Source organism: Dermatophagoides farinae, chromosome 4, assembly GCF_024713945.1.
Source record: "Dermatophagoides farinae isolate YC_2012a chromosome 4, ASM2471394v1, whole genome shotgun sequence".
NCBI classification, from domain to species: domain Eukaryota; kingdom Metazoa; phylum Arthropoda; class Arachnida; order Sarcoptiformes; family Pyroglyphidae; genus Dermatophagoides; species Dermatophagoides farinae.
Window position 1 is genome coordinate 5,162,131 of NC_134680.1, and position 23,913 is coordinate 5,186,043.

At 31.7% G+C, this 23,913-nt stretch overlaps 10 protein-coding genes across 12 annotated transcripts; 6 read left to right on the forward strand and 4 right to left on the reverse strand.

Moving 5' to 3' along the window:
- The first annotated feature begins 433 nt into the window (after nucleotides 1–433).
- On the forward strand, nucleotides 434–2,172 carry LOC124490541 (Protein disulfide-isomerase A6 homolog CaBP1). The gene is given in 3 exon segments (XM_047053065.2): nucleotides 434–659; nucleotides 721–1,118; nucleotides 1,120–2,172. Coding segments are annotated over 3 exon segments (1,314 nt in total). The 5' UTR covers nucleotides 434–649; the 3' UTR covers nucleotides 2,026–2,172.
- Nucleotides 2,035–3,152, reverse strand: LOC124490543 (uncharacterized). The gene is made up of 2 exons (XM_047053067.2): nucleotides 2,987–3,152; nucleotides 2,035–2,908 (listed from the first exon to the last, which is right to left on the reverse strand). The coding sequence occupies exons 1-2, from the start codon at nucleotides 3,048–3,050 to the stop codon at nucleotides 2,181–2,183; spliced, it is 792 nt and encodes a 263-aa protein (XP_046909023.2). The 5' UTR covers nucleotides 3,051–3,152; the 3' UTR covers nucleotides 2,035–2,180.
- Nucleotides 3,153–3,205: 53 nt separating this feature from the next.
- RpL11 (ribosomal protein L11) lies at nucleotides 3,206–4,239 on the forward strand. The gene is made up of 2 exons (XM_047053072.2): nucleotides 3,206–3,381; nucleotides 3,607–4,239. Exons 1-2 carry the CDS (start codon nucleotides 3,370–3,372, stop codon nucleotides 4,159–4,161), a joined length of 567 nt encoding a protein of 188 aa, XP_046909028.1. The 5' UTR covers nucleotides 3,206–3,369; the 3' UTR covers nucleotides 4,162–4,239.
- ohgt (E3 ubiquitin ligase component cereblon) lies at nucleotides 4,226–6,378 on the reverse strand. Of its 2 annotated transcripts, XM_047053063.2 has the most exons (4): nucleotides 6,328–6,378; nucleotides 4,677–6,160; nucleotides 4,517–4,603; nucleotides 4,226–4,448 (listed from the first exon to the last, which is right to left on the reverse strand). In XM_047053063.2, the coding sequence occupies exons 2-4, from the start codon at nucleotides 6,041–6,043 to the stop codon at nucleotides 4,346–4,348; spliced, it is 1,557 nt and encodes a 518-aa protein (XP_046909019.1). In that variant the 5' UTR covers nucleotides 6,044–6,160; nucleotides 6,328–6,378; the 3' UTR covers nucleotides 4,226–4,345. The 2 variants fall into 2 exon arrangements, with proteins under 2 accessions (XP_046909019.1, XP_075586282.1); XM_075730167.1 differs by having other exon boundaries at nucleotides 4,677–6,352.
- A 554-nt stretch (nucleotides 6,379–6,932) lies between these two features.
- Nucleotides 6,933–7,889, forward strand: EloB (transcription elongation factor elongin B). Its single transcript, XM_047053073.2, has 3 exons — nucleotides 6,933–7,130; nucleotides 7,208–7,445; nucleotides 7,530–7,889. The coding sequence occupies exons 1-3, from the start codon at nucleotides 7,128–7,130 to the stop codon at nucleotides 7,631–7,633; spliced, it is 345 nt and encodes a 114-aa protein (XP_046909029.2). The 5' UTR covers nucleotides 6,933–7,127; the 3' UTR covers nucleotides 7,634–7,889.
- A 255-nt stretch (nucleotides 7,890–8,144) lies between these two features.
- LOC124490545 (uncharacterized) lies at nucleotides 8,145–9,158 on the forward strand. Its single transcript, XM_047053068.2, is given in 3 exon segments — nucleotides 8,145–8,581; nucleotides 8,584–8,699; nucleotides 8,793–9,158. Coding segments are annotated over 3 exon segments (750 nt in total). The 5' UTR covers nucleotides 8,145–8,313.
- Nucleotides 9,138–10,085, reverse strand: BCL7-like (chromatin remodeling complex subunit BCL7B-like protein). The gene is made up of 2 exons (XM_047053070.2): nucleotides 9,782–10,085; nucleotides 9,138–9,697 (listed from the first exon to the last, which is right to left on the reverse strand). Exons 1-2 carry the CDS (start codon nucleotides 9,950–9,952, stop codon nucleotides 9,263–9,265), a joined length of 606 nt encoding a protein of 201 aa, XP_046909026.1. The 5' UTR covers nucleotides 9,953–10,085; the 3' UTR covers nucleotides 9,138–9,262.
- Nucleotides 10,086–10,163: 78 nt separating this feature from the next.
- LOC124490278 (uncharacterized) lies at nucleotides 10,164–16,870 on the forward strand. Of its 2 annotated transcripts, none has more exons than XM_047052749.2 (7): nucleotides 10,164–11,965; nucleotides 12,032–12,299; nucleotides 12,360–13,258; nucleotides 13,313–13,603; nucleotides 13,661–14,689; nucleotides 14,927–15,850; nucleotides 15,910–16,870. In XM_047052749.2, the coding sequence occupies exons 1-7, from the start codon at nucleotides 10,309–10,311 to the stop codon at nucleotides 16,761–16,763; spliced, it is 5,922 nt and encodes a 1,973-aa protein (XP_046908705.2). In that variant the 5' UTR covers nucleotides 10,164–10,308; the 3' UTR covers nucleotides 16,764–16,870. The 2 variants fall into 2 exon arrangements, with proteins under 2 accessions (XP_046908705.2, XP_075586283.1); XM_075730168.1 differs by having other exon boundaries at nucleotides 13,661–13,999.
- On the reverse strand, nucleotides 16,765–19,503 carry Elp4 (Elongator complex protein 4). Its single transcript, XM_047053066.2, has 3 exons — nucleotides 19,488–19,503; nucleotides 17,811–18,033; nucleotides 16,765–17,744 (listed from the first exon to the last, which is right to left on the reverse strand). Exons 2-3 carry the CDS (start codon nucleotides 17,929–17,931, stop codon nucleotides 16,861–16,863), a joined length of 1,005 nt encoding a protein of 334 aa, XP_046909022.2. The 5' UTR covers nucleotides 17,932–18,033; nucleotides 19,488–19,503; the 3' UTR covers nucleotides 16,765–16,860.
- A 2,123-nt stretch (nucleotides 19,504–21,626) lies between these two features.
- LOC124490279 (uncharacterized) lies at nucleotides 21,627–23,233 on the forward strand. The gene has a single exon (XM_075730539.1). The coding sequence runs from the start codon at nucleotides 21,785–21,787 to the stop codon at nucleotides 23,012–23,014; it is 1,230 nt and encodes a 409-aa protein (XP_075586654.1). The 5' UTR covers nucleotides 21,627–21,784; the 3' UTR covers nucleotides 23,015–23,233.
- Nucleotides 23,234–23,913: the final 680 nt, after the last annotated feature.

The following is a 23,913-nucleotide window of genomic DNA, read 5'->3' on the forward strand; positions in this document are numbered from 1 at the left end:
TGTTGATTTTGATTTGGAAAAAAATTAAATAAATCTTATTTATCTTGAACTTGTAGTGTATTTTTGTTTGTCAAATCTAAACAAAGAATATTTCAATTTTTTTTGATATCTGTTTTTGTTCAAATAGGAAAATGAAAATGAAATAATCCGAAAAAAATAAACAATTTTCGCGCCAGTGTAAAAGTTTTAAAATATGTTCACACATCATACAAGTTTGTGTAAATAGCTGTGAAAAATATATTTTGGAACTAAATTAAGTCGATAGGCGTGTCAATAAACCAGGGATAGTGAATTTGAGAACCGCCTATTTTGCGATAAAACATGTGATGGGATTTTGTTTTTTTTTTAATTCATTCACTAAAATTATATCTGATTTCTCCAATCATATTTCAACACGATCACACTATTTCAACACACACACACACACACACAAAACAACACAACACAAACACACGTCATTGTGTTATTGTTCGTTGACTTTTTTTGGTCAAAAAAATTTTTTTTTTTTTTTAATGATAATTAAATCAACGTCAACAATTCTCTTTTACCAAATACTGATTTCTATTTATTCAACTGAATTTATGTAATATTTTTATCATTATTATATTATAACGAAACTAACAAGGTTTTTTCAATTAACAAAAAAAAAATGGCCAAAGGTTTGTTGTCACTGGTTATCAAGTTTTGTTTTGTTTTTAATTTCAAAATTTAATTTTTTAGATTTCAAATGGATGTTATTGTTGGCAGCTGCTTTGTTGAACACCGTAAATGCACTTTATGATCATTCATCCGATGTTATTGAATTGACACCAACAAATTTTCAATCACGTGTAATTGATTCAAATGATGTTTGGATTGTAGAATTTTTTGCACCATGGTGTGGCCATTGTCGAAATCTTGTACCGGAATATCAGAAAGCAGCAAAAGCATTGAAAGGTGTGGTGAAAGTCGGTGCTGTCAATGCTGATGAACATCAATCACTTGGCTCACAATATGGTGTTCGTGGTTTTCCCACAATCAAAATTTTCGGTGCAAATAAAAACAAACCGAACGATTATCAAGGACAAAGAAGTGCACAAGGATTTATTGATGCTGGTTTCCGAGAATTACGGAAATATTGTTGACAGTCGAATCGGCGGTGGTAGTAAATCATCAGGAAGCGGTGGTAGCAAATCTAACGATGTTATCGAACTGACTGAATCAAATTTTGATGAGAAAGTACTCAAATCTGATGACTTATGGCTAGTGGAATTCTATGCACCATGGTGTGGTCATTGTAAAAATTTAGCACCAATCTGGGCTGAAGTTGCTACCGAATTAAAGGGTAAAGTTCGTGTCGCTGCTGTTGATGCTACTGTACATCAATCATTGGCTAGTCGTTATGAAATTCGTGGTTTCCCAACTATCAAAGTATTTGCAGCCGGTAAAAAGGATGGTAGCGCTGAAGAATATCAAGGTGGACGTTCTAAATCGGATTTCGTAAAATTTGCAATGGATAAATTGGAAGAAACCATGCAACCACCAGAAGTTGTTCAGCTAACCAAAGGAACTGAACAACTGAAACAAGCATGTGAAAATTCACAACTTTGTATCCTATCCGTATTACCACATATCCTAGATTGTCAATCCAAATGTCGAAATGAATATCTAGATGTTCTACGACGAACGGCTGAACGTTTCAAAAAGAATCGTTGGCAATATCTATGGATGGAAGCGGGTACACAACCAGAACTAGAAACAGCATTAGATATCGGTGGTTTTGGTTATCCAGCAATGGCTGTTATTAATGGACGTAAAATGAAATATTCATTATTACGTGGATCATTTTCATATGAAGGTATTGGAGAATTTTTACGTGATTTATTATATGGTCGTGGCACTAGCCTACCATTACGTACGAATCAATTACCAGACGTTATTGATACTGAACCATGGGATGGTAAAGATGGCCAAATGCCTGTGATCGAGGATATTGATCTCAGTGATGTTGATCTGGATACAGATTCAAAAAAAACTGAACTCTAGAGCCATAGATTTAAAACACTCCATCTGTAAATTTTATTGTCGAACCGTTTTTTCTTTCATATTTACAAAGCACACACACAAGCACGAATTTTGATACAAAGAATTTATAAAAAATAAAAATAAAAATTACACAATTGGCAAAAAAAATCATTCACTCATTCTTCTGGCTTCTTCGATTGTGAATTTGTTGTCTGAGAATTTTCATCTTCAGTTAGATTAAGATTTTCTTGTAATGTATACAATGATTTTGATGTTGTAACAGTGTTCGGTTTTTGACCATTATCTGATACGATATTTTGTTGATTATTAATACCGGAATCTTTACTGGTAAATTGATTGATTAATGATCGAAGATCAGCACTGACAGATGACGCAACCATCGGTAATGAATGAGAAAAATCGAATGAAGTTGAAAATCGATTAAAACGATTGGAATTCGATATCCGAATCCTATGTGTTGATTGTTTCTGTTGTGAAGCATCATTAGCCGTTGATTTACTGGAAGTTTCTGATTTCAAATCGTTTTTTGGCTGATGAGGAGATGATGGTAGCAGTTCGGTCGAAATGGTGTTTCTAAGTTTTTCCTGAACACGTCGTCGTACATTTTCATCATAATCAGCTTGTTGTTTAAAATAAATAGAATCTTTCAAAAGACGTTGAATATTATCCAACGAATCTTTGGAACCGCTAAGAGATTCAATAGAATCTTTTGTATATTCTATATCATATAATAATCCCTTTAAAATGGATTCATTTCGTATCATTTCATCTTTTTTCTGTGCCAGAACTGGAACTGAACGATGTATGTGTTCTTCAATCCGGTAACATGCTAACGTAGGTTCATTAGCAGTGACATATATTGATTCGGTTATTTTATCACAAGCTATGTGTGTGTGGTGAGAAAAAAAGTGATTAGAAAAATCCATTCAGAAAATAACTTTCACATAAGGTTCAAACAAACTTTTTCTTGCTTTCCGGATTAATTCACCATCAATGGAATCATAATTTTGATTAATGGCAAACATTTGTTTTTATTTTGATTTGGAAAAATTGAAATTTTTAAATTATTATTGATTTAAAAAAAACAAAAACAAATTAAATTCGAGTAAAAATAGCCACAAAATTCTATATCGACACGAGTATGTTTCCAATGTATTCAACGTGGTATAAAGTTTGTGTCACACACACACACGCGCACTGCTTTTTTCTACTGTGTGCTGTAAATGTGTTCCTTTTTCCTGTTCACGCTGGGCTGTTTTTGATTTTTGTTTTGTGTCTCGTTTCATTTGTTGATTTTTTGGCCAAATTTTTTCGAGTTTTCATCATCTTTAATTCATTTCAAAAATGGTCGCAGTGGTAAGTTGAAAAATTCAATAATTATTTTTTTTACGGGCATTTATGGCAGAGTTTTTTGATTTTTAACAACAACAAATTATTGACTCTGAATTTTTTCGAATGAAAATTTTTGCCCAAAATCATGAACAATATTGCAACATATCAATCCGGCATTTTCATTACCAATTGCATTGATATTACTAAATATGTGTGATAAATTCTAATCTATTTTTTTTATAAAAATAGGACACTACAGTAATCCAGAAACCTCGGACAAGTAAACGTAAAAATCCAATGCGTGAACTTCGTATCCGTAAATTATGTCTAAACATTTGTGTGGGTGAATCAGGCGATAGACTTACCCGGGCATCCAAAGTGTTGGAACAATTGACCGGTCAAAGTCCGGTATTCTCAAAAGCTCGCTACACTGTTCGATCATTTGGTATTCGTCGTAATGAAAAAATTTCCGTTCATTGTACTGTACGTGGGCCGAAAGCGGAAGAAATTCTTGAAAAAGGATTAAAAGTAAAAGAATATGAATTACGTAGAGAAAATTTCTCGGATACTGGGAATTTCGGTTTCGGTATCCAGGAACATATCGATTTAGGTATCAAATATGATCCATCGATCGGTATCTATGGTTTGGATTTTTATGTTGTATTGGGTAGGCCTGGATTCAGTATCAATCAACGTAAACGTAAAGCTGGCCGTATTGGTTCATCACATCGTTTGACAAAAGAAGATGCTATGAAATGGTTTCAAGAAAAATATGATGGTATCATTTTACCAACAAGAAAATGAATGAAAATATATTTTGTTCCAAAAAATAATCCATTATATAATAAAAATTTTGACAAAATAAAAATTTTTTAATGGCCACTTTTTTTATTTGTTTTTCATTATTTGTGACAAGAATGACAGGTTTTTTTTACAAAAAAAAAGATTCGAAATTTCAGAATCTTTAATCATTTAAGAATAATAATAATCAATGATGATTATCCAAAATTGGATTTTGTTCAAATAATTTATATACAAACAATTCATCACCATTTGTTCCATCCGATTGAAATGCTAAACGTATTGAATTCCTATGATGATGTTAAAGATAATAATGTTAGAATTCTGAAAAATATTTTCAATGAATGAAATCACTTACTTGGTTAGTGCCCAAAATTTTTTCGGTACAATATTTGGTTTACGTGTTTCAAATTCCCATCCCAAATGTGTTCGACAACGGCGACAACTTTTGAAAATTAAAAAAAAAAGAAAATTTTTTAGATTAAAATTTGTTAATAGCATTGATAATGATTACAGACTTGATAATGATCCATCCATAATTGGGAAACCAAGAAAAATCTTCCGAATATGATGATACACGGCGAGCATTTTCTACTTTTGAAAATGTATACAATTCATGTACGAAACCGTTACTATTGACAAAGGTACCGGATGTACCGAGTTTTGACATAACCAGAAATGAATTGCGATCACAAAGATTTTGACGACATGTACCACAGATAAATTTAAAATTTTCATTCAACAATGACATCTCTAACCATAGACGTAGATTTACACAATCAATTTTTAATAGATGTGTTTTAATTGCATCAGGAAACGGTATTGTCATCAAAACAAAATAGCTGAATGCAATAGCATCAACTGGATAGCTGAATTCATCATTTTTAATTCGATATTCAAATATTCGCATCAATACCGATTTAAGTCGTTCCATTAGTACATTATTATCATATTGATTAAGAGAATTAGCCGGTAACGGTGTTATTAATGTACGACTTTTTCGTGATAAACGATATTCGGATTGTACGATTGGCCGAAAAAAATCATGCATATTGATTTCGGGTAATATTCGTACATTTGGTTGATATTCACCTTGTTCATTATTAAAATCTTTAACAATGATAAATCGTTGACGACCTTGTACTTTAATCGTAATGGATGATCTATCGTCTTTGAATGAATAGCTACGAATTTCGGCCGTTGTACCAAAACGATCTTCAAATCGTCCAATACGTATACCAAATGTACGTGAATCATCATGTTCAATAATGGCTGTAATGAATTGCAATGTAATTCGATTGGAAAATGTTAATGGGATTTCCTGTCCAGGTATAAGATACATTCCATTCAGGTATAATGTTTTCAATGCTACAATTGAACCGGGTGTAAATAAACATCGTGCTGAATCCACTGAATCTAAACCACCTAAATATGAATGTTCAACCGGTAATGAAATATCATAATTTGTTTCATTCTCATTACGAGATTCTTCTTCATTCTGATCCATTCGATTATCATCATTATTACCGTTATTAATGTCTAAATCATCATCGTCATCTTCACTATCTACAGCGATAATTCTATTATGAAATTCAATATCATCGTCATCCATATCTTCATCGGAAAAATCATCGGCTAACCATTCAGCATCAGCATCATCATCATCTTCATCAACATTACCAAAAAAATGAACATTATCATCATTGTCTAAAAAAAGGCCATTCTCATCATCATCATCATTATTATCAGCCATTCGAATGGCCAAGAATGGACGTTGTATAAATCTTCTTGCTAGATTTATAAAACGATTATGATATTCTTCGCCTTGTTGATCAGGTGGTTGTTGTGGTTGCGGCTGCTGTTGTTGTCCTGGACGTCGATCCATCAATATAAATATAAATAGTAGATTGGTGTTCGATAATTAGATTCGATATTCAACTGCTACTTAAACAATTGGCGTTTACGCCTTTCTGAATTAGTTTTAGAATTGCCTCGAACCTGCCTGTTATTTGTTGATCGTAATAAAATACAACAAAATGTTAATTATTTCAAAAAAAATTTCAGGAAAAAAATAATTTAGTTCTGTTTTTGTTCGAAATTCGAAACGATAAAAGGGTGGTCGTCAATTGAATAATAATAAATAATAAATAAACAAAATTTAAAGCGCACAGTTTTTGAAAGAGAAAAAAGAGACGTAAACAAACCGAGAGAGAGAGAGAGAGAGAGCGAGAAATGTTATGTGGGGAGGTGAACAGTGAGGCGAAAAATGTATGAGCATTAGAAGAAAAACAATAAAATTACATACATACAGAATATAGATGGCACCACGATAATTTCAACATTTATATCATGATAATTTGCATTACATTTGGAACAAGTGATTAAAATGTAGGCCATGGTTTTCTCTCGCCATTTTTTTTTCTTACATTTCATTTTTATTATATGGATACGTTATATATCCGGAACATAGACTTGTTTTTATCCATAATCTTTGTTGCAATCTTCAGCTTCCTCTTTCAATGTCGATTTTCATCATCATCATCATCATCAAGATTATGTCATTGATGAGTTCAATAATTTTGCAATATGATTTTAATTTCCCGTACAAAATATTTTAATTTACTTGTTTACATTACATGATGATCTTCAAGATAATGATGATAAAAATCGATGATGAGGATTTTTTTTTCTTTTTCGAATATTTTAATATATATAGCTATATTAACCTGAGCAGGATCAAAAGTGTTGAAATGGCTAATCATTTCAACAATTGCAATGCACATTTCATTTTTGTTTTGTTGACTTGATTTGTTTGCCGGATAATTTCTTTGCGGGTGGTGTGTGTGTATCTGTGTAAAATTAATTTCATCCAATAAAATTCAATCAAAATTGAATTGAAATTAATTAAAAATTTTTTTCAGATTTGGTTGATCGATTCATTTGTGTTGAAAATAGTAACAACAACAAAAATGGTATGTCATAAGTGATTTTTTTTCGAAATAGAAATGTCAATTTTTTCTCATTTCGGTAATTTTTAATCCAAAATTAGGAAGTATTCCTTATGGTACGACGACAAACGACAACCATATTTCTGGATTGTAAAGAAGTAACACCCATTATTGAATTGAAAAAAATGATCGAAGGTATAACAAAAATATTGGCCAAAGATCAGATGCTCATCAAAGATGATCAACCAATGGATGATCATAAAACAGTTGCTGAATATAATTTAACAGTAACGACAGCCAAAGCACAGGCACCGGCAACAATTGGACTTTGTTTTCGTCGTAAGTTTTCTATCTAATAATAAAATAATGTGGTATTTGAAATTACTAAATTTTCATTTGATTTCTATTTTGTTTAAAACAAAGAACCAGATGGAATGTTTGAACCATTAGAAATGACACCATATTCACAGCCACCAGAATTGCCTGATGAATTGAAGCCGGTGGATTCACGTGAACAAAATGATTAAAAAAAACAAAGTATCGTTATCGATAAACACAGGGAGAAACTGGAAAAAAATTGATTGTGACAATTTCATCATCATCATCATCATACAAATCATCCTCATCATTGATAAATGCATTTCGATTGCACAACAACCATGTTCAATAATCGAATATAAAATATATTAACTCTATAAAAGTAATAAATTTGATTTAAAAAAAAAATAAAAAATATTTTTACGTAAGAGAAAATGATTAAATGATTATGATAAGAAAATTGATTCATACATTCGTATTTTTCTTTATCGAGTCTAAATTATAATTTATTCATCATCATCATCATCATCATCATCAGTTTTCTCATAATAATTAATAATTTTCACAATTAATCAATTCGAAAAAAGGTAAAATATTTTCTTGTCCTTGAAATCTCTATTTTGAGACACGTACTCTATGTACAGTGTACAGTGTTGGTGAAAGAATTTAAATTCCTTGCAAAAACAAAAAACAAAAAATGACAAGCACCGCCCTCAGCTCCACCTTTGGATCGGTTAGTGGCGGTTTTAAATTCAACCAACCAACCAAAGAACGGTTGAAAAATTTTCATTTTTTTTATTGGTTTTTCTTTTCTTTTTTTTTGTTCACATTTCAACATTCCAAATATTTTCGTTTCGACGACACATTATCATCATCATCATCATTAATTATGGAAAACAATTATCCTGGAAAACAAATTTCTGTTCCATCCAATAATGGATCAATTAATCGATTGAAAATATCGACAAAACGAATAGCAAATAATAATAAACGATCGAAATCAACATCATATTTAAAATCATCATCGACCAATGGAAAAAAATCGACAAAAGTATCATCAACATCATTATCGATTCGATTATCGGTTGCAAAACCGATAGCTAGTATTTCGGAAAAATCGGATAAAATTAAAACCATATCTGTATCATCTGGAATTCGTGAAAAAAAGATGGTTACAATGTTCATTCTAAACGTTCATTGCTTAAAGATATTAAAAATACGGCCATCAATAGTTTAACACAAGTTCGTCATGGTTTCAATACCATTTCGACAATGGTAAGAGATTTCTTTTTTTTTTTTTTTTTTTTTTTTTGATTGTTTAAATAAATAATTGCAAATTTCATCCATCTTTGATTTAATGTGTTTTAGTTAAAGCCATCATCGAAATCGAATGGCGGTGAAAATCAATATGAACAAATGACTGGTGATCAATCGACACCGATAAAATTATATTCACCATTCACCATTGAAACACCACCAATATTGATTAAACCAGAAGAAAGACAACGATTACGGCAACAATTATTTACAAGTCCACGTAATCAATTACGAAATGATATTGAAAATTTACAATCCAGAATCGAACATTTAAATTTGATGGCCAAAAATATTGTACCGAATCAATATAGACAAACGAATCATCATGATGATGATAATGAAAATGAACGACAATCATCGGTGGAAAAATCTTCAAAACGATTAATAATGTTTCAATCGGAAGAAAGTTTAATCTGAATACAATCATCTAATTAGTTTATGTGACATATAAATCATGTTTTTTTTATGATTAATGATTAACTGAATTGGAATAAAAATTAATATTTTTTTTTTGTTTCTTCTTACTTATCCTGAGTATTATTACTGTTGTTGTTGACTGTTTTGTTATTCGATATAGATGTCGGACAATTATCAGGAAATTGTGCATTATCATTATGTGCATCCAACATGCTACTAATACTATTGTTTGCTGTTGTTTGGCTAACCAGATTTCCGGTCGGATTACTTGTGCTTGTATCATTGGTTTCCATTGGATGATATGCTGATGATGATAGCTGAGATATGGAATTCGAACCATCTTGACTTGAACATTCGGATTGTAGAAAACTTTGTGAATCATCTCCGCCACCAACATTATTTAGTGGTTTGGAATTTTCTTTATTATTTTGATCAATTGATTTTGATGTAGTTGATGATGATTGTTGTTGTTGTTGCGATGATGATGATCCAGTATCCGTTTTCGTTGAAGTGGATGATGAACTTTTGTTTTTAAAACTCTTTATACGGACAAAAAAATGGGATGTAAAGAAAATATAATCGTTATATAATGGTTGATCATTAATTAATTGAAAGATGATTACCGTCTCATCATAGCTGGTAACTGGTACCCATTTATAGATTTTCATTGTCGTATCACCAATTGTTACCCATTTTTTCTGCCATTTTCTAACCTTATCGATTGCATGCATAACACGTTTAATGTCATCTTTAGCTCTACTACGTGTTTCTGCACGAACCGATCTGGACATCATTTTTGTTTCGTTTGGAAATTTAAATTTTTTAAAAAGTTTTTTATCGAAATTTCAACCCAACCATGAAACACACACTCACAAGCAAAGTCGATCAAACAAACGAGACAGCTCAAAACATGGCGATATTCGATATATTCGGCCAAACAAAACAAAAGCCAAAAAAATCGTCCTCTATGAACGAAGCCAAGTTGAGTTACACAATTCAGTGACTGATTATTTGTTGTTTTTCATCGATGACGATGATGAGAAAAACATGGAATAAAACTATTTATAAAAATCAATGATCATCAGAATTAAAATTAAAATTTAATTTCAAATTTAGTCATAATTATTAAAAAAAAATAGTGAAAAAAAATATGAGTGCCACAACATCGATTCGAATGCCGCAACAACAGCAACAAGGCCAACAATCAGGATCATCATCATCGAATCAATTCCATCAACAACGTCCATACCATCATCATCATCATCATCAACAACAACAACAACAACAACAGATAAACAATTCTCAAACGATGCCGATTCGAACGAATTTACACAATAATAAAAATATTATTCAATCAACAATCAAAACATCTGGTCAATCATTGTTGTTGGCCACTTTACCATCATCATCATCATCCTCATCATCAACTATAATGGATCAATCATCAACATTGACATCATCATCATTTTTGATGCAAAAATTACATTCAAAACGTAATGAACAACGATCATGGAATGATCTGTCTCGTTCGATGAAACAATTTTTATTGGATAAACGATCCATAGCTTTGGATGAACGTCAACAGCTACAGAAATCATTGGATACAATGCAAAAAAATATTGAAGTTCGTTCGATAGCCACAATGTTAGAACGCTTAGAGACTATATGTCGACAATTGAATCTAAAATTTGCGGCCAAAATGCATGCATCACAATGTTTCATTTATTCAAGCATTTATTATGTAGAAATTAAATTCAATCAAGAGAAAGAATCTGTGGATGATTGTCAAATATCGCATAATGACAAACCACCGATGGTATGCACGGATTTAATCGATGTTCTTAACCGCCGTGATTTTACCGAATTCACTAAACATCTGGAAGGATTGGCAGCCATCTATAAGATTAAAGCCGATCGTCCAATCACGGAAAAAGCTTATCAGGCATTGGATTCATTGGAAAAAGACCTGGAAAAAATGGCCGAAATACAAAAGAATCAAATCAATGATATTAATAATCTGGTTCATCGTTCACCAATGGGTGTGCTTGAATCAAGAAAAGGTGGCCATCCAATGAAATTAACATTTTTTGTTCCACCATATGATTTGTTGGATTTACAGCAAAAACTTTCATTACCATTAACTGTCGATGTAGTTATCGAACGTAAACTTGGTTATTCTGCTCAGATACTACTTGAAGATTCATCGGAACCTAAACGGTTACAATCCAAATCATTGATCATTGTTAAACAACGTACCGATGGTAAAAATTTTCCACATTTTCTTGAACATAATGAACAAAATAGTGAACTATTACCTGCTTGTTATGTATTACGATTAACACGGCCTTTACCTATAAGTTTGGATTTGGTGAACAAAATACAAAAATTAACCGGAATTAATTTGACAAAACAAATCGATGGTTTTAGTTTTGAACCACAGCCAATGATATCATTGTTAACAACTGTACAATTGAATCCATCATCATCAACATTAGCCACTTCAAAGCTCAAATCATCATCATCATCGTTTTTGGCCATTCTACCGGATCAACGACATTGTTACTATGTAAACAATAATGATTATTATGATCAACAATCATCAGATTCATATTGTTCGTCATCACTTCGTAATGGGAATGGTGGTGGTAGTGGTGGTGGTGGTGTACTTTTGGAACGTCTACCATTCACACATCCAAGTCATGTATCACGGATATTAGTCTATCTTCGTCAACAGGTTTTGTTCAACGTTATACTTGGATCCATTATACGTAAATTAAGTTACGTTCGAAAGAATAATATCAATAATGGTATGTGTTGTTTTTTGCCGAACTAATCGATTTTTAATCAAATGTTTTTTTGATTGGATGAATCAGAATCATCGAATATTAATCATCATATATTTGAAGTATCATATTTTGGCCTGACCAATATCTATGTACAATTCGAACATCCTTTAGAACAATCATTGGCTACAATGGAAATTGATTTAAAAGATATAACACAGGTACGATGTAAATTATATGCCAATTCATCATCATCATCATTGTCAAATTCGGCAACAATGAACGGCTGTACCAATAGTAATCATGTTACAATGAATTCAATTTGTAATGATGATTATATTAGTAAAGTTATGCAAAAGTAAGTCACAGTTTTTATATATTTTTTTTCGTAAATTTTCAATTTCAACCATTTGAATAGATCTTTATCAATACCGGTTACGATGCGTTCGATAATAAATCGATGTCGTGCTGCACAGGCAAAACTTCGTGAAACAGGAAAAGGAAATGAAGAAAAACCACCACAATTATTGATGAATATACCGACAACACCTACAGCAACATCGACACCAACATCTAGTATTCTGTATCAAGCTATGCAACAACAACATCCCCAATCATCTGGTGGTTCATCGAATATGGATAATAATAATAAAAATAATAATCATCATCAACAGCAACAACGAACATCATCATCGATGACAAATATCAAAAATGAATTCTACAGTAGCTGTAGTGGCAATAATAATAATAATGGCAATGAATCGACAACTACAAAAAATCTTCAATATTTATTGTTTCAACAACAACAACAACAACAGAATAAAACGGCGAATCCGTTGTCGAAATCATCGTTGGCGGCTAAAAAACCAAACGTCATGCATCACAATACAATGTTGATGAGTATGTTGAGTGATGTGCCGGCATTGGGTATCAATCAACCAACAACAACAGCAACATCTACAAGTACTACAAGTCTTTCAAAATTGACATCCAATCAATTAACATCATTGGCATCTAATACAAATAATAATAACAATAATCAAAATAGTCAGAAAAAACGTAAACGCCCATCATCGGAAACGGATTTTATGGATCCGGCTGGTGGTAAACGACGAACAATAATGTTGGATAATTTTGTTAGCCAATCTCACCCACATTCAACAATTAAACAAGAACCAATGGATTCAAATGATTACCCATCAACAACAATCAATACAACAATTCCTATTTCATCATCATCATCATCTTATTCGATAGATACAAATCATCATCATGGTGGCAGCAGAGGTGATCATAAATTTAATTCAATTAAATCAGGTAATCATGTAAATCAGTAAATTACGTTTAATCTAAATTAATATTTATTAATAGGTGATGAAGAACAATTGAAAATTATCAAACAATTGGAAGCTATATCTGGTCAGAAGGAATCATCATCATCGGATAATGTACCAAAGTTAATATTGAAAAATCAACAACAACAAAATAATCAGATTAAAATTACACAATCAAAATCGAATGCAAGTTTATCATCTAAATCGATGATATCATCATCAACATCGTCAGATTTGGATACGATGCTCAATCCAATAATGGTCAGTGGTCAGAATAATAATAAGAATAAAAAGCGTAAACGTGCCGATAGTTTGGAACATAATAAAGGTATTTATTTATCATAAGAAGCATTTTTAAATTTTGAACTTATTTCCTGAATCACAGAATTCATTATATCGGCAACGGGTTCAGCTTCATCAGATAGCTTACTCAGTAGTGGTAGTAGTAGTAGTGGTGGTGGTGGCAGCAATTCATCATCACCGATAATAACGAAATCACAATTACCACCATTATCACAATCATCTAGAATGTATCAATCATCGTCAACATCATCGGGTAATATTATGACAAATACTGGTAGTTCACCATCTTCATTACAGAAGAAAAAAACATCACCACCATCAACACAACCGCAATCGAATTATGTTGCATCATCATCATCATTAAATCGCCAACAACAATCATTATCATCATCAACTGGATTAAACAATACTGGAACAGGAGGTAATTTATCAATGAAAATTTCCGATAAGGTTTTGTCATTATTATCGTCATCATCAGCCTCGTCGACGACGACAACGATGACAAGTAATAAACAAACAAATTCACTCATACAATCCGTCGGTAAAACAGCAAATTTATCATCAATATTGAGTAAACAGCAATCAAATATCAGTGGATCATTGTCAAATGATCAGACAATGGAACAAGCGGCTGCATTGGCTGTCGCAACGGTTGCTAATTCCGGTGGATCGGCTGCAATGGCACATGCAGCCGCAATATCTGCTGTACAGAATTCATTATCGGCTAATGAACAACAACAACAATACAAACAACAGCAGCAGCAATCTCAACAACAACAACAACAACGTTTTGTAAAACCAACATTGAAAAATGTGAAATTTACCGCCACTACCAGCAACACAGGATCATCCGCAAATTCATTAATGCTTCAAACATCTTCGAATAAATCATCACCAATTACAATAACAATAGGTTCAAGTAGTATCGGTGGATCACAATCATTGATTGCAACAGGTGGTATTCGAAAATCGCAACAATCATCATCGGATTCAAGTAAATCACAACAACAACAGCAACAACAAGTTGTTGCCGGAAGTAGTCTAATGTTTTCGGCTTCATCATCACCCACCATTTCTTCAGCGACATCTTCAAAACAAACATTAGCGAAAAGTAAAGACTATGGACATTAGTAGTTTTAGTTGTTATATACTTCTGGAATGCCGGGTTTTTTTCTGTAGTTGATTATTCTTTTTTAGGTTTCATTTATTTTACTATTATTTTTTCTAGTTGGGTTTGATATGGTTATAAATGCATGAATTTTTTCTTTTGTCTCTTTTTTTAATTGGGTTTTTGCCGGTTTTAGTTGACATGGTAAAATTAACTGATTTTTTTCTCTTTGCATTTCAGCCATAACATCGCCAATAACTTCACCTAAAATTCTTCAATCCTCATCGACAGCTTCATCGTTGTTATCATCATCATTGTCACAATCACAATCGGTATTGGCTTCACAATCATCAACATCAGTAACAAGTGGTGGAGGATTATCATCATCAGCTGGTTCAACATTGAAATCATTATTTGGAAAAACAACCAAAAAAGCATCATTAACATCAGTTGTCGATAGACTTTTGCAGAAAAATGCTGTCGATGGTTCATCATCGACGCCATCGCCATCATCAACCATTTCGAATTCGAGTCAATCATCAACGATATTATTACCAGTTGGACAATCTACATCTCCGGAAATATCATCAAATTCTTCATCTAATGCAAACAGGGCTGATTCGTCATCGTCATCATCATCATCATCTAAACAATCCTCACAACGGCCATCCTCGGCAGAAAAATCTTCAAAATCATCATTTTATCGTGATTCACAATTTACGATTAAACAATCGAATTCTGGTTTGAAAATGAGTATTACCAAAACAAAAACATCATCATCTGGCGGTGGTAGTGGTAATGGCAGTGGATCATCTTCATCCACTCAATCAATGTTGAATACATCTACGGGTAGTGCATCACCATCATCGACTGCCGATTCTGTTCTTTCGAAATTAACAAATGTTTCGGTATTCAAGAATAATAAATATACTATACCGAAAATACAGAAAAATTCTCAATCATCTTCGAATTCAAATGTATCTAGTTCTACTATTTCAGCATCGTCAACGCCTTCTTCCGTATCTTCATCATCATCATCATCAAATACTATTTCTACATTTACAGCAAATACGATTACATCACCAACGTCATCAAATTCAAGTGGTTCCAGCAACACCAACATTGTTGGTTCAACTTCTCCTCAGCCATCTAATCGAAGAAATGGTAAGATATTTGATGTTCTATAATCGTTTTAATTTATTGATTTGTTCTCTTTTATCTAGCCAATTCATCGCCCTTATCACATAGTGGTAAAATATCACCATCACCAAGTAATCGAATGTCACCAAAAAACCAGCCAACTCAAACACAAAAGTCATTATTCAAATCACCTGATCTTCCGCCGCCATTATTATTATCTCAATCCCCTTCAGGAGGATCAGGCTTATCTGGACCTCCACCATCTTATTCATCATCAGTATCGACAACTTCAACGTCATCTAAATCATCGCTTATGCAATCGATTTCGTCCACATCTACAAGTAACAATAACAATAATAATCGTTCCGGTTCGATGATGCCACCACAATCGGGTTATAATTCACCTGGAATTTCTACCACTGGTATTCCACAATGGCCATCCGCAAATTCATCTTCGATGGATAAATTCAATAGCAATTTAATGACCATTGGTTCAAGTTCGGATCATCTTACATCATCAAATAATGATACTAAATCACAAATCTGTCTTTCGACATCTACGCCCAGTTCTCCAGCCGAATCATCATCACCATTATCGGCCGAAAATCGTAATCCACCTTTAATTATACCTACTGATCCTATTTTTGATCAACAACCACAATCATCTGAACAGACGGCTACCAAATTCAAAGAACCAATTCTTGATTCTTCCACATCCAAAGTCGATTCAAGTTATATATGTGATTCGGTCACAAATGTTGAAACATCTTCAATGAAAACATTTCAATCATCATTATTAGACAAAGATCATCTGGCTTCATCCGAATCAATAAGTTCATCATTGTCATCGTCAATGACCACCACCACTGCTAGCTTGTTAACATCGGATGGATCATCGGCGACAACCACTGGTCAATCATTAGAATCTAATGATTAAATTCATCTAATGCATCATCATTATTTTGATTTAATTTTTTATATATCTTATTTGAAAACTGAATCATTAATTAAAAAAATTATAAAATAAACAAATTTTAAAAGTCAGTTTGTTTAGTACAGTGAAGTTTATCGGTCGCTTGACTGGAACTTGTGAAACGATTAACCGTTTCACCTAAATCAGGTGGCAATGCTAATGGTTCTATTGATAAAAATCGTTTAGTTGTATGTAATTTCAATCCATAATCAGTGGTTATAAGGTTTGGATTGTATGGTGCAAGCGAATTCAGTTGAGGTAAACGTAAAAGTTGTACAAGACCCACATAATCCTGTCGATATGGATTCGATTCGTCGTCATCTGAGAAAGTTGTGAACCGTATGGCCGAATCTGATTCAAAATAAAGTTTTTGTCGAATCGAATGATCATCAATAAGATCATATTGTGGAATGGATGCAGTGACCATTGTTATAATTGATACCGATTTTGTTAGACGTCTCATTAATGATTTCAATTGATGCATCAGTCGCGGCAATTGATTGATTTCGATCGAACTATTTGGTGAACCTAATTGATCGATGAATATTCGACATACTTTATCTGATTTTTGCTCAAGAGATTTTTCCCTCAATATTTTTATCAATTCTGAATGGTCGTAGAATTTGATTGTCATGTTTTCTAACAGATTGGCATCGATATATTCGCCAAAATCAAAACGTTTTTGTTCGATATTTTCATCGAATCGTGATGGAATATTTGAATATCGGAAGGCAATTTTCATTTTGGAGAAATCTTTGGCTGGACTCACACCATTACCGCTTGATAATGGATCATCTCTTGTAAATGAAGGTAATTCACGGATAAAACGACATTTACCATGGCTGAGTGTAGGAGAAAATATTATGATTTCCTGTTCGGCATAGATTGCTGATGATAGATATGCTTTCACCAACATAGAACTATACATTTGAAATTGATCTTCTTCTGTTGTTGATTAGATTCAAAAAATTAAAATCAAGAAAATTAAATAAAACAAAAATCAAAACAAACCTATGATGTTCACTGAAGTGAGAGCAAAGCCACCACCGATTAGATCATCAAAACTGTCAATACCGGTTGGACAGACACTCTGGAGGCCTTTTGTTGAGAATTCTAGGCCCGAAGAAGCCATGATAAATTTAAAAATATTAGCCAATTTATTCGAAAAATTGAAATCAACTTTCTTGAAGCCGTGACAATCACGTGTGTTGATTTGTTTTCGTGATGGACGAAACTATCGATAGCAAAGAATTGTATAAAAAATGATGGTAAATATGTTTCCGTATATAATAATCATCATTATAAAATCAATAAAAATTGTTCGCAAAAAAAATAAAGGAGTTTGATCTGATATTGATGATAAAAAAAAATCGTGATGATAAATTATCAGGCCAACATGATGAATCCATCAATGAAACAAATGGTTGTTTTTATTCAGAAAGAATCGATAGAATCATCATCATCGGTAATGGTCATCAAACACGCAAACAGCAAAATATTCTGACCAGTATTGAAGGTATAGTAGAATATGGCAGATGATTGAAAGCGATAAACTACTTTTTCTTTTTTGTTTAGTTTTTTTTCGTTGTTGTTTAGATCACGGATAGTGGTTTTGCCATATCATTATCGTTATAGCTGAAACAATTTTTTGGTTATATTTTTTTCAAGTGAAAACAACATAACGAATAACAAACAATCGACAATGATGATGATGATGATGATTGTTCCAAAATGCCGGCGTTTCGGTTCATTTGATTCGATGAGAATTTAATGTTCTTGATTCGAATTTTTTTTTTCGTTGTTGGTGTGTGTTCATTTTTTCGTCGTTTTGTTTTGTTTGTTTGATAGTTTTCTTTTTGTTGTTGCTATTATTATTATTATTCTCTGACAAATGGATTCACGATTGATGGCGATAAATCGATTCATCGAATCGAATCAAAATCGAATGATAATGGTACAACAACAACAGTTACTACTGGTAAATGGTAAACAATTTTACTGAGATTTCATCTACAGAGATTTTATCGACAAAAAAACAAAAATAAAAAAAAATCGATTCATTGAACATTTGTATTTTGCAACACACACACACACACGCACACAACATGTTGGCTAAAGTAAGGAGCGAAAAAAATATGATAACTAACAAAACAAAACAACAACAACAACAAAAACATTCGAAAAATCATCAATTCAAACGGCCCATTCTGATGATGGGCTTATGATTCTGTTTTTTTCTATTTCTATTTTTTTGATTCTTTGATTTTATCATCATCATCATCATCAAGACCAAAAAAAAAAATGGAAAAAACTTTATCAACTTGAAAAGTTTCAAGTTTCGAAAATTCAATTCTGTTTTCAAATTGAATTCTCATTATTATACTATAGTGTATACCGCCTCAGCCACCAACATGAAAAACCAACAAATGAAAAACGAAAAAAAAAAGAAACAAACAAAAACAAACTAATCAAGAATTAAACAATGGTGGATGACATATCCAATATCAATCTATTCATCCATCCAAAGAAAAAAAAAGAAGTTTTCAATTTCAAATTACTTTCAAAAATATAAATTCTATTTTTCAAATGATGATGATGATGATAATGTAGCTGTACATCTAATGTGGCAAATGTTATAGATAGAAAAAAAACGGAAATCAAGTTTTAATTAAATTTTTTTTTACTTACGTTTTCGTTATTCGTTGTCTTTTCTTGTTATGATCAATTTTCAACATTCGATTCAATATGATATAGAAAGCTTTTCGAAATCTGTCTCTTAATGTTGTTTAGTTAGTTCAAATATTATACTTTATTATTTATTTTCATTGTTTCTTTGGAAAAAAAACTTTTGACATTCGAGTTCAGCGGCAGTTTGACATTTCTATTTGAATGAATGAATGAATGAATGAATTAATCATTGCATAGAATTTGGAATTCAATTTTCATTCAAACACAACCAACAATCCCATCTCAAAGGAATTGAATTATTCTAATCAATTAATTAATTATTTAATCAATCAATCAATCAATCAATTGAATTGAATTGACACACACACACACACACAACTGATCTTGATCATCAATTCAATCGGGTATTCCAAAAAAAAATCGATGGCTGAACAAAACAAAACGAAAAAAAACTTTATAGTTTTTCTTCTCATGGATTATTAAAAAAAAACGATGAATATATGGAGATGTCATTGGAAAATTAATTTATTATCATCATTATTGATCATCATCATCTGAAAATTGAACAACATCAAGTGATTCATGAATGAATAACACACACATAATATCCGATTAGTTTTTCTCGTTAAATGATCGATCATTATATGAGTGAATAATCAGGTGGAATAATAATAAACAAACGAGAAAAAAAATCAAACAGGAAAAGGAAGTTATCCATGACTTCTTGACTTTTTTTTGATGAAAATAAACTTTTGATGACTCATCATACATTCAATTTTTTTTCTGATGATTCATTTTGGGATTATATTTATATATTATTATCATCATAGACAACATCGATAACTAACCAACGATAACCAAAAAAAAAAAAAAATCATCATTATAGTGGCAAAAATCAGAATCGTTTCGACATTTAATTTATTCGTCGTTGTCGTCTTTTATTTTTTCTTTTTCGTTCACGATTCTGTTCGTTTTTTCATCGTATCGTATCAAAAAGATCGAATTTTAATTGCTTTGTTCTCGTCGTCATATAGACGCATCGTTCATATGGTAGTTGATTATTTGACAAAAGTGAAATAAATAAGTTTCACCAATCTTTATTTGAGATGAAATTGTCTAACAACAATCAACTCCTGGATCTAGTGAAAAGTCAATTTTCTAGTTTTACGTGTGTGTGTGTGTGTCGTCTTCTTTATTATTATTATTATTTGAAAATAAAGGCAAAATAAAACGAACAATGAGATTCTATCGATAATGTTTTCTAGATCAAAGAATCATTTATCTTCTTCGGTTGGTCGATTCACCGAACAATCGATCGATCGATCGGTTGTGTTTTTTTTTAATCGGTATTAAAATCTATACTTTTCAAACTCAATCTCAATGATAATGTTTTGTTTGTGTTTTGGGTGGGTAGCACATCAATTTAAGTTTTTTTTCCTATTATTATTATTATTATTCATTGGTGACTTAGTGAAGGACGAATCGAATCGGTTGCGTCGGTGTGTGTGTGTGTATCGAATGGATCCATTATATCAATCACACATGGGTATCGTTTTTTTTTTTTTTTTTTTTGACATCGGACATGCAAAACAAAACAAAAAAAAATTCGAATATCTTGAACATGTCATATTCAATTTGTAAAAAATGTTAGAAACAAACACGAAAACAAAAACAAAAAAAAACACAATTCCTGAAACTGTCAAACTTTATTTTTGTTTTTGTTGTTGTTTTGTTTTTTATTTATTTTTTGTTTTTCATACAGACATACATGTGTCAAATTCAATCATCATGCTTGATTGATTCAATTTGATCGATCAATCGATCGATTGCTTCAAGCTCGTTAGATCATAATGAAGAATCATCAATTCAGTTCAATTTAATTTTGTCGATGGTATGATTATCGAAAAAAAAAATTCGTTCATTTCTTTTTCAAGGACAAAAAAGCTGAAAGTGAAACATAACAATAATAAAAAATTTTCATCATCATTATGGCAATGTCATGACAATCAATTGATATCGTCGTCGTCGTCGTCATCATCATCATCATCATCATCGTCATAGTAAATGCCTTGTCATCATAATTATTATTCATAATTAAATGAATGATGATGGTTTGAAAATAAAAGAGAAACTGAAATTCAATGATCTGAATTTATTTGGCCATTGGAATTGGAAAAAAAAACTTATTCAAGTCATGATTATAGTCTAGTTTGGTTTTTTTTTATTTGGTTATTTTTCACATTTTACTTGTGTGTTGATATTCAAAAATTGGTGTTTTTTTTTCTCGTAAATAAACGATGCCACGAAAATATACTGAATATGTATCGTATGAATATACGATGAAAAAAATTGCATCACCATCAACGAAAAAAGATATTAATGAATGTGATAATAATGATAATGATGATGATGTTGATGGTTCTAGTGAGAAAAAATTTTTTAAAAAAACAACTACAACATCGAATAATGATTTGAATAATAATTTGATTGATAATAATAATGTCGGACACATAAATCGTAATGAATCAAAAGCTAGCCATAAAAATGATGATGAACATCATAATGAAACAAACGTCAATCATGAATATGATCCATATAGTTATGGATTTCGTCCATTATCCGAAAGAAATATTTATCGTTCATTCGAAATAATTCGTACGCCAACCGAAACTAATACCGATGAAAAAAAATCAACTAAAACACAGTCACAGCAACAACAAGAATCAACGATTGTTTCAGATGATGGTCCATTCGATGAAATTGATAATAGTGGCCACATGAAACATCAAACACAGAACAAATTCATGTCGTCGGAAGAAGGATCATCAATCATTAATAAGAATCGTGAAGGAAAATTCGATGAATATACGATTCCAACCATCATGGTAAATGAAAGACCAGTCGATGTACCCGGTTATAATCCATTGAAACATCAATCAAAATCACCTAAGACGACAAAAAATCAAGATTCGGAATCCAGAAAATCACCACGAGTAATTGAGATTAAAGTTCAAAAATCATCAGATGAAATGCCCAAAGATTCAAATTCGAATCATACAAATACTGCTACTATTTCAACAACAAATGATTCAAATTGGAAAAAACCACCATTACCACCGAATCATGGATTTCGTCGACGAACATCCATGCCAGTCACTACTGGCCATCGAAAACAGCAGCTACATCAACAACAACAACAGCCACGACCATCTTCATCATCGGCCATTCATAGTAATCATTATCATGATAATAATCTTCAAATTCCAAAAGTTTGGCCCGATTTTCATCATCCAGATAGTTTCCATGTAGATCGTTTGCCATTTTCATATTGGTTTTCAGATTCAAATTATTACGATAATCGACGTGAATCCATTTCATGTCCATATTCATCACCAACATCGATAGATGAACTAATGAATTCGGAACCGATACCAACAAAATTTCATTCATATAAATGTACTCGATATGAATTGACCAAAACGACTACGACCACTTCGGATGAAAAGACAATACCCAAAAAAGCATGATAAATTTATTCAAATTTCCATAGTCAAAACACAGATTAACAAATTATGATAATATCAATTCTGACATGATCGACATTAATTGAATGAAATTTATTACATCTCTTTTCACCGCACATTTATTCGAATGTCATGAATGTTTTTTTTCCATTAATAATCATAAAACATCATCAAATCATGAAAAAAATTGTACATTGAAAATGAATTTTCTTTGAATTTCAAATTCAACCAAAATCATACAAAAAAAAACGATGATATTGTTGTGTGTGTGTGTGTGTGTGTATGTGGGTGACATGGAAGAATAATTTGTTCCCGCATTCTACATCCCTTGAAAGATTCGATTTGTGTTTTTTTTTTTTTTTTTTGAGAATCTCAAAACATTCGATCCATTTGTGGCCTAGTTTCTATATATTATATGTAACAACAAACCATTTGCAAATCGATTCAGATGATGATGATGTTCATCATAATCATCATCATAGTGATTTTGTGAATTTTCTTGTTTTGATGATGAATGATGATCCACTTGGTCGTCGTCGTCGTTGTTGTCGTAATCATCATCATCATCATCATCATCGTCAGATGCTTTATCATCGCACAACCAACAAATGATGATGATGGAAAAAGAATCGTTTCATTCTTTTACATTTTGGATTCTGACAAATCCTGTCCGGATAATAATGTAGAAAAAGTGAGAGAATTGAAAAAAAAACGAAACAAAATTTATCTATTTGTATCATATATATTATATGGATATGAATAATGCGGCAAATACATTTTCAGCTGGATTCTAGAACCATAAAGAATTAGAATATAAGAAACATAAAAACGATTATTATATAAGAAATTTTCTTTTCTACTTTCCAATGTTGTTGCATATAATATATTATGGGCAATCATAA

Coding starts and splice junctions, on each gene's coding strand:
- Elp4 (XM_047053066.2), bottom strand. CDS start 17,931: ATGGCTTCTTCGGGCCTAGAATTCTCAACAAAAGGCCTCCAGAGTGTC. Junction 17,745..17,810: donor CACTTCAGTGAACATCATAG/GTTTGTTTTGAT, acceptor AATCAACAACAG/AAGAAGATCAATTTCAAATG.
- LOC124490278 (XM_047052749.2), top strand. CDS start 10,309: ATGAGTGCCACAACATCGATTCGAATGCCGCAACAACAGCAACAAGGC. Junction 11,966..12,031: donor AAAGAATAATATCAATAATG/GTATGTGTTGTT, acceptor TGGATGAATCAG/AATCATCGAATATTAATCAT. Junction 13,604..13,660: donor TAGTTTGGAACATAATAAAG/GTATTTATTTAT, acceptor CCTGAATCACAG/AATTCATTATATCGGCAACG.
- LOC124490279 (XM_075730539.1), top strand. CDS start 21,785: ATGCCACGAAAATATACTGAATATGTATCGTATGAATATACGATGAAA.
- BCL7-like (XM_047053070.2), bottom strand. CDS start 9,952: ATGATGTCCAGATCGGTTCGTGCAGAAACACGTAGTAGAGCTAAAGAT. Junction 9,698..9,781: donor TTACCAGCTATGATGAGACG/GTAATCATCTTT, acceptor GTCCGTATAAAG/AGTTTTAAAAACAAAAGTTC.
- ohgt (XM_047053063.2), bottom strand. CDS start 6,043: ATGGATCGACGTCCAGGACAACAACAGCAGCCGCAACCACAACAACCA. Junction 4,604..4,676: donor TATGGATGGATCATTATCAA/GTCTGTAATCAT, acceptor AATTTTCAAAAG/TTGTCGCCGTTGTCGAACAC. Junction 4,449..4,516: donor AAATTTTGGGCACTAACCAA/GTAAGTGATTTC, acceptor ACATCATCATAG/GAATTCAATACGTTTAGCAT.
- LOC124490543 (XM_047053067.2), bottom strand. CDS start 3,050: ATGTTTGCCATTAATCAAAATTATGATTCCATTGATGGTGAATTAATC. Junction 2,909..2,986: donor AATCCGGAAAGCAAGAAAAA/GTTTGTTTGAAC, acceptor ACACACACATAG/CTTGTGATAAAATAACCGAA.
- EloB (XM_047053073.2), top strand. Junction 7,446..7,529: donor AATTGGACTTTGTTTTCGTC/GTAAGTTTTCTA, acceptor TTTAAAACAAAG/AACCAGATGGAATGTTTGAA.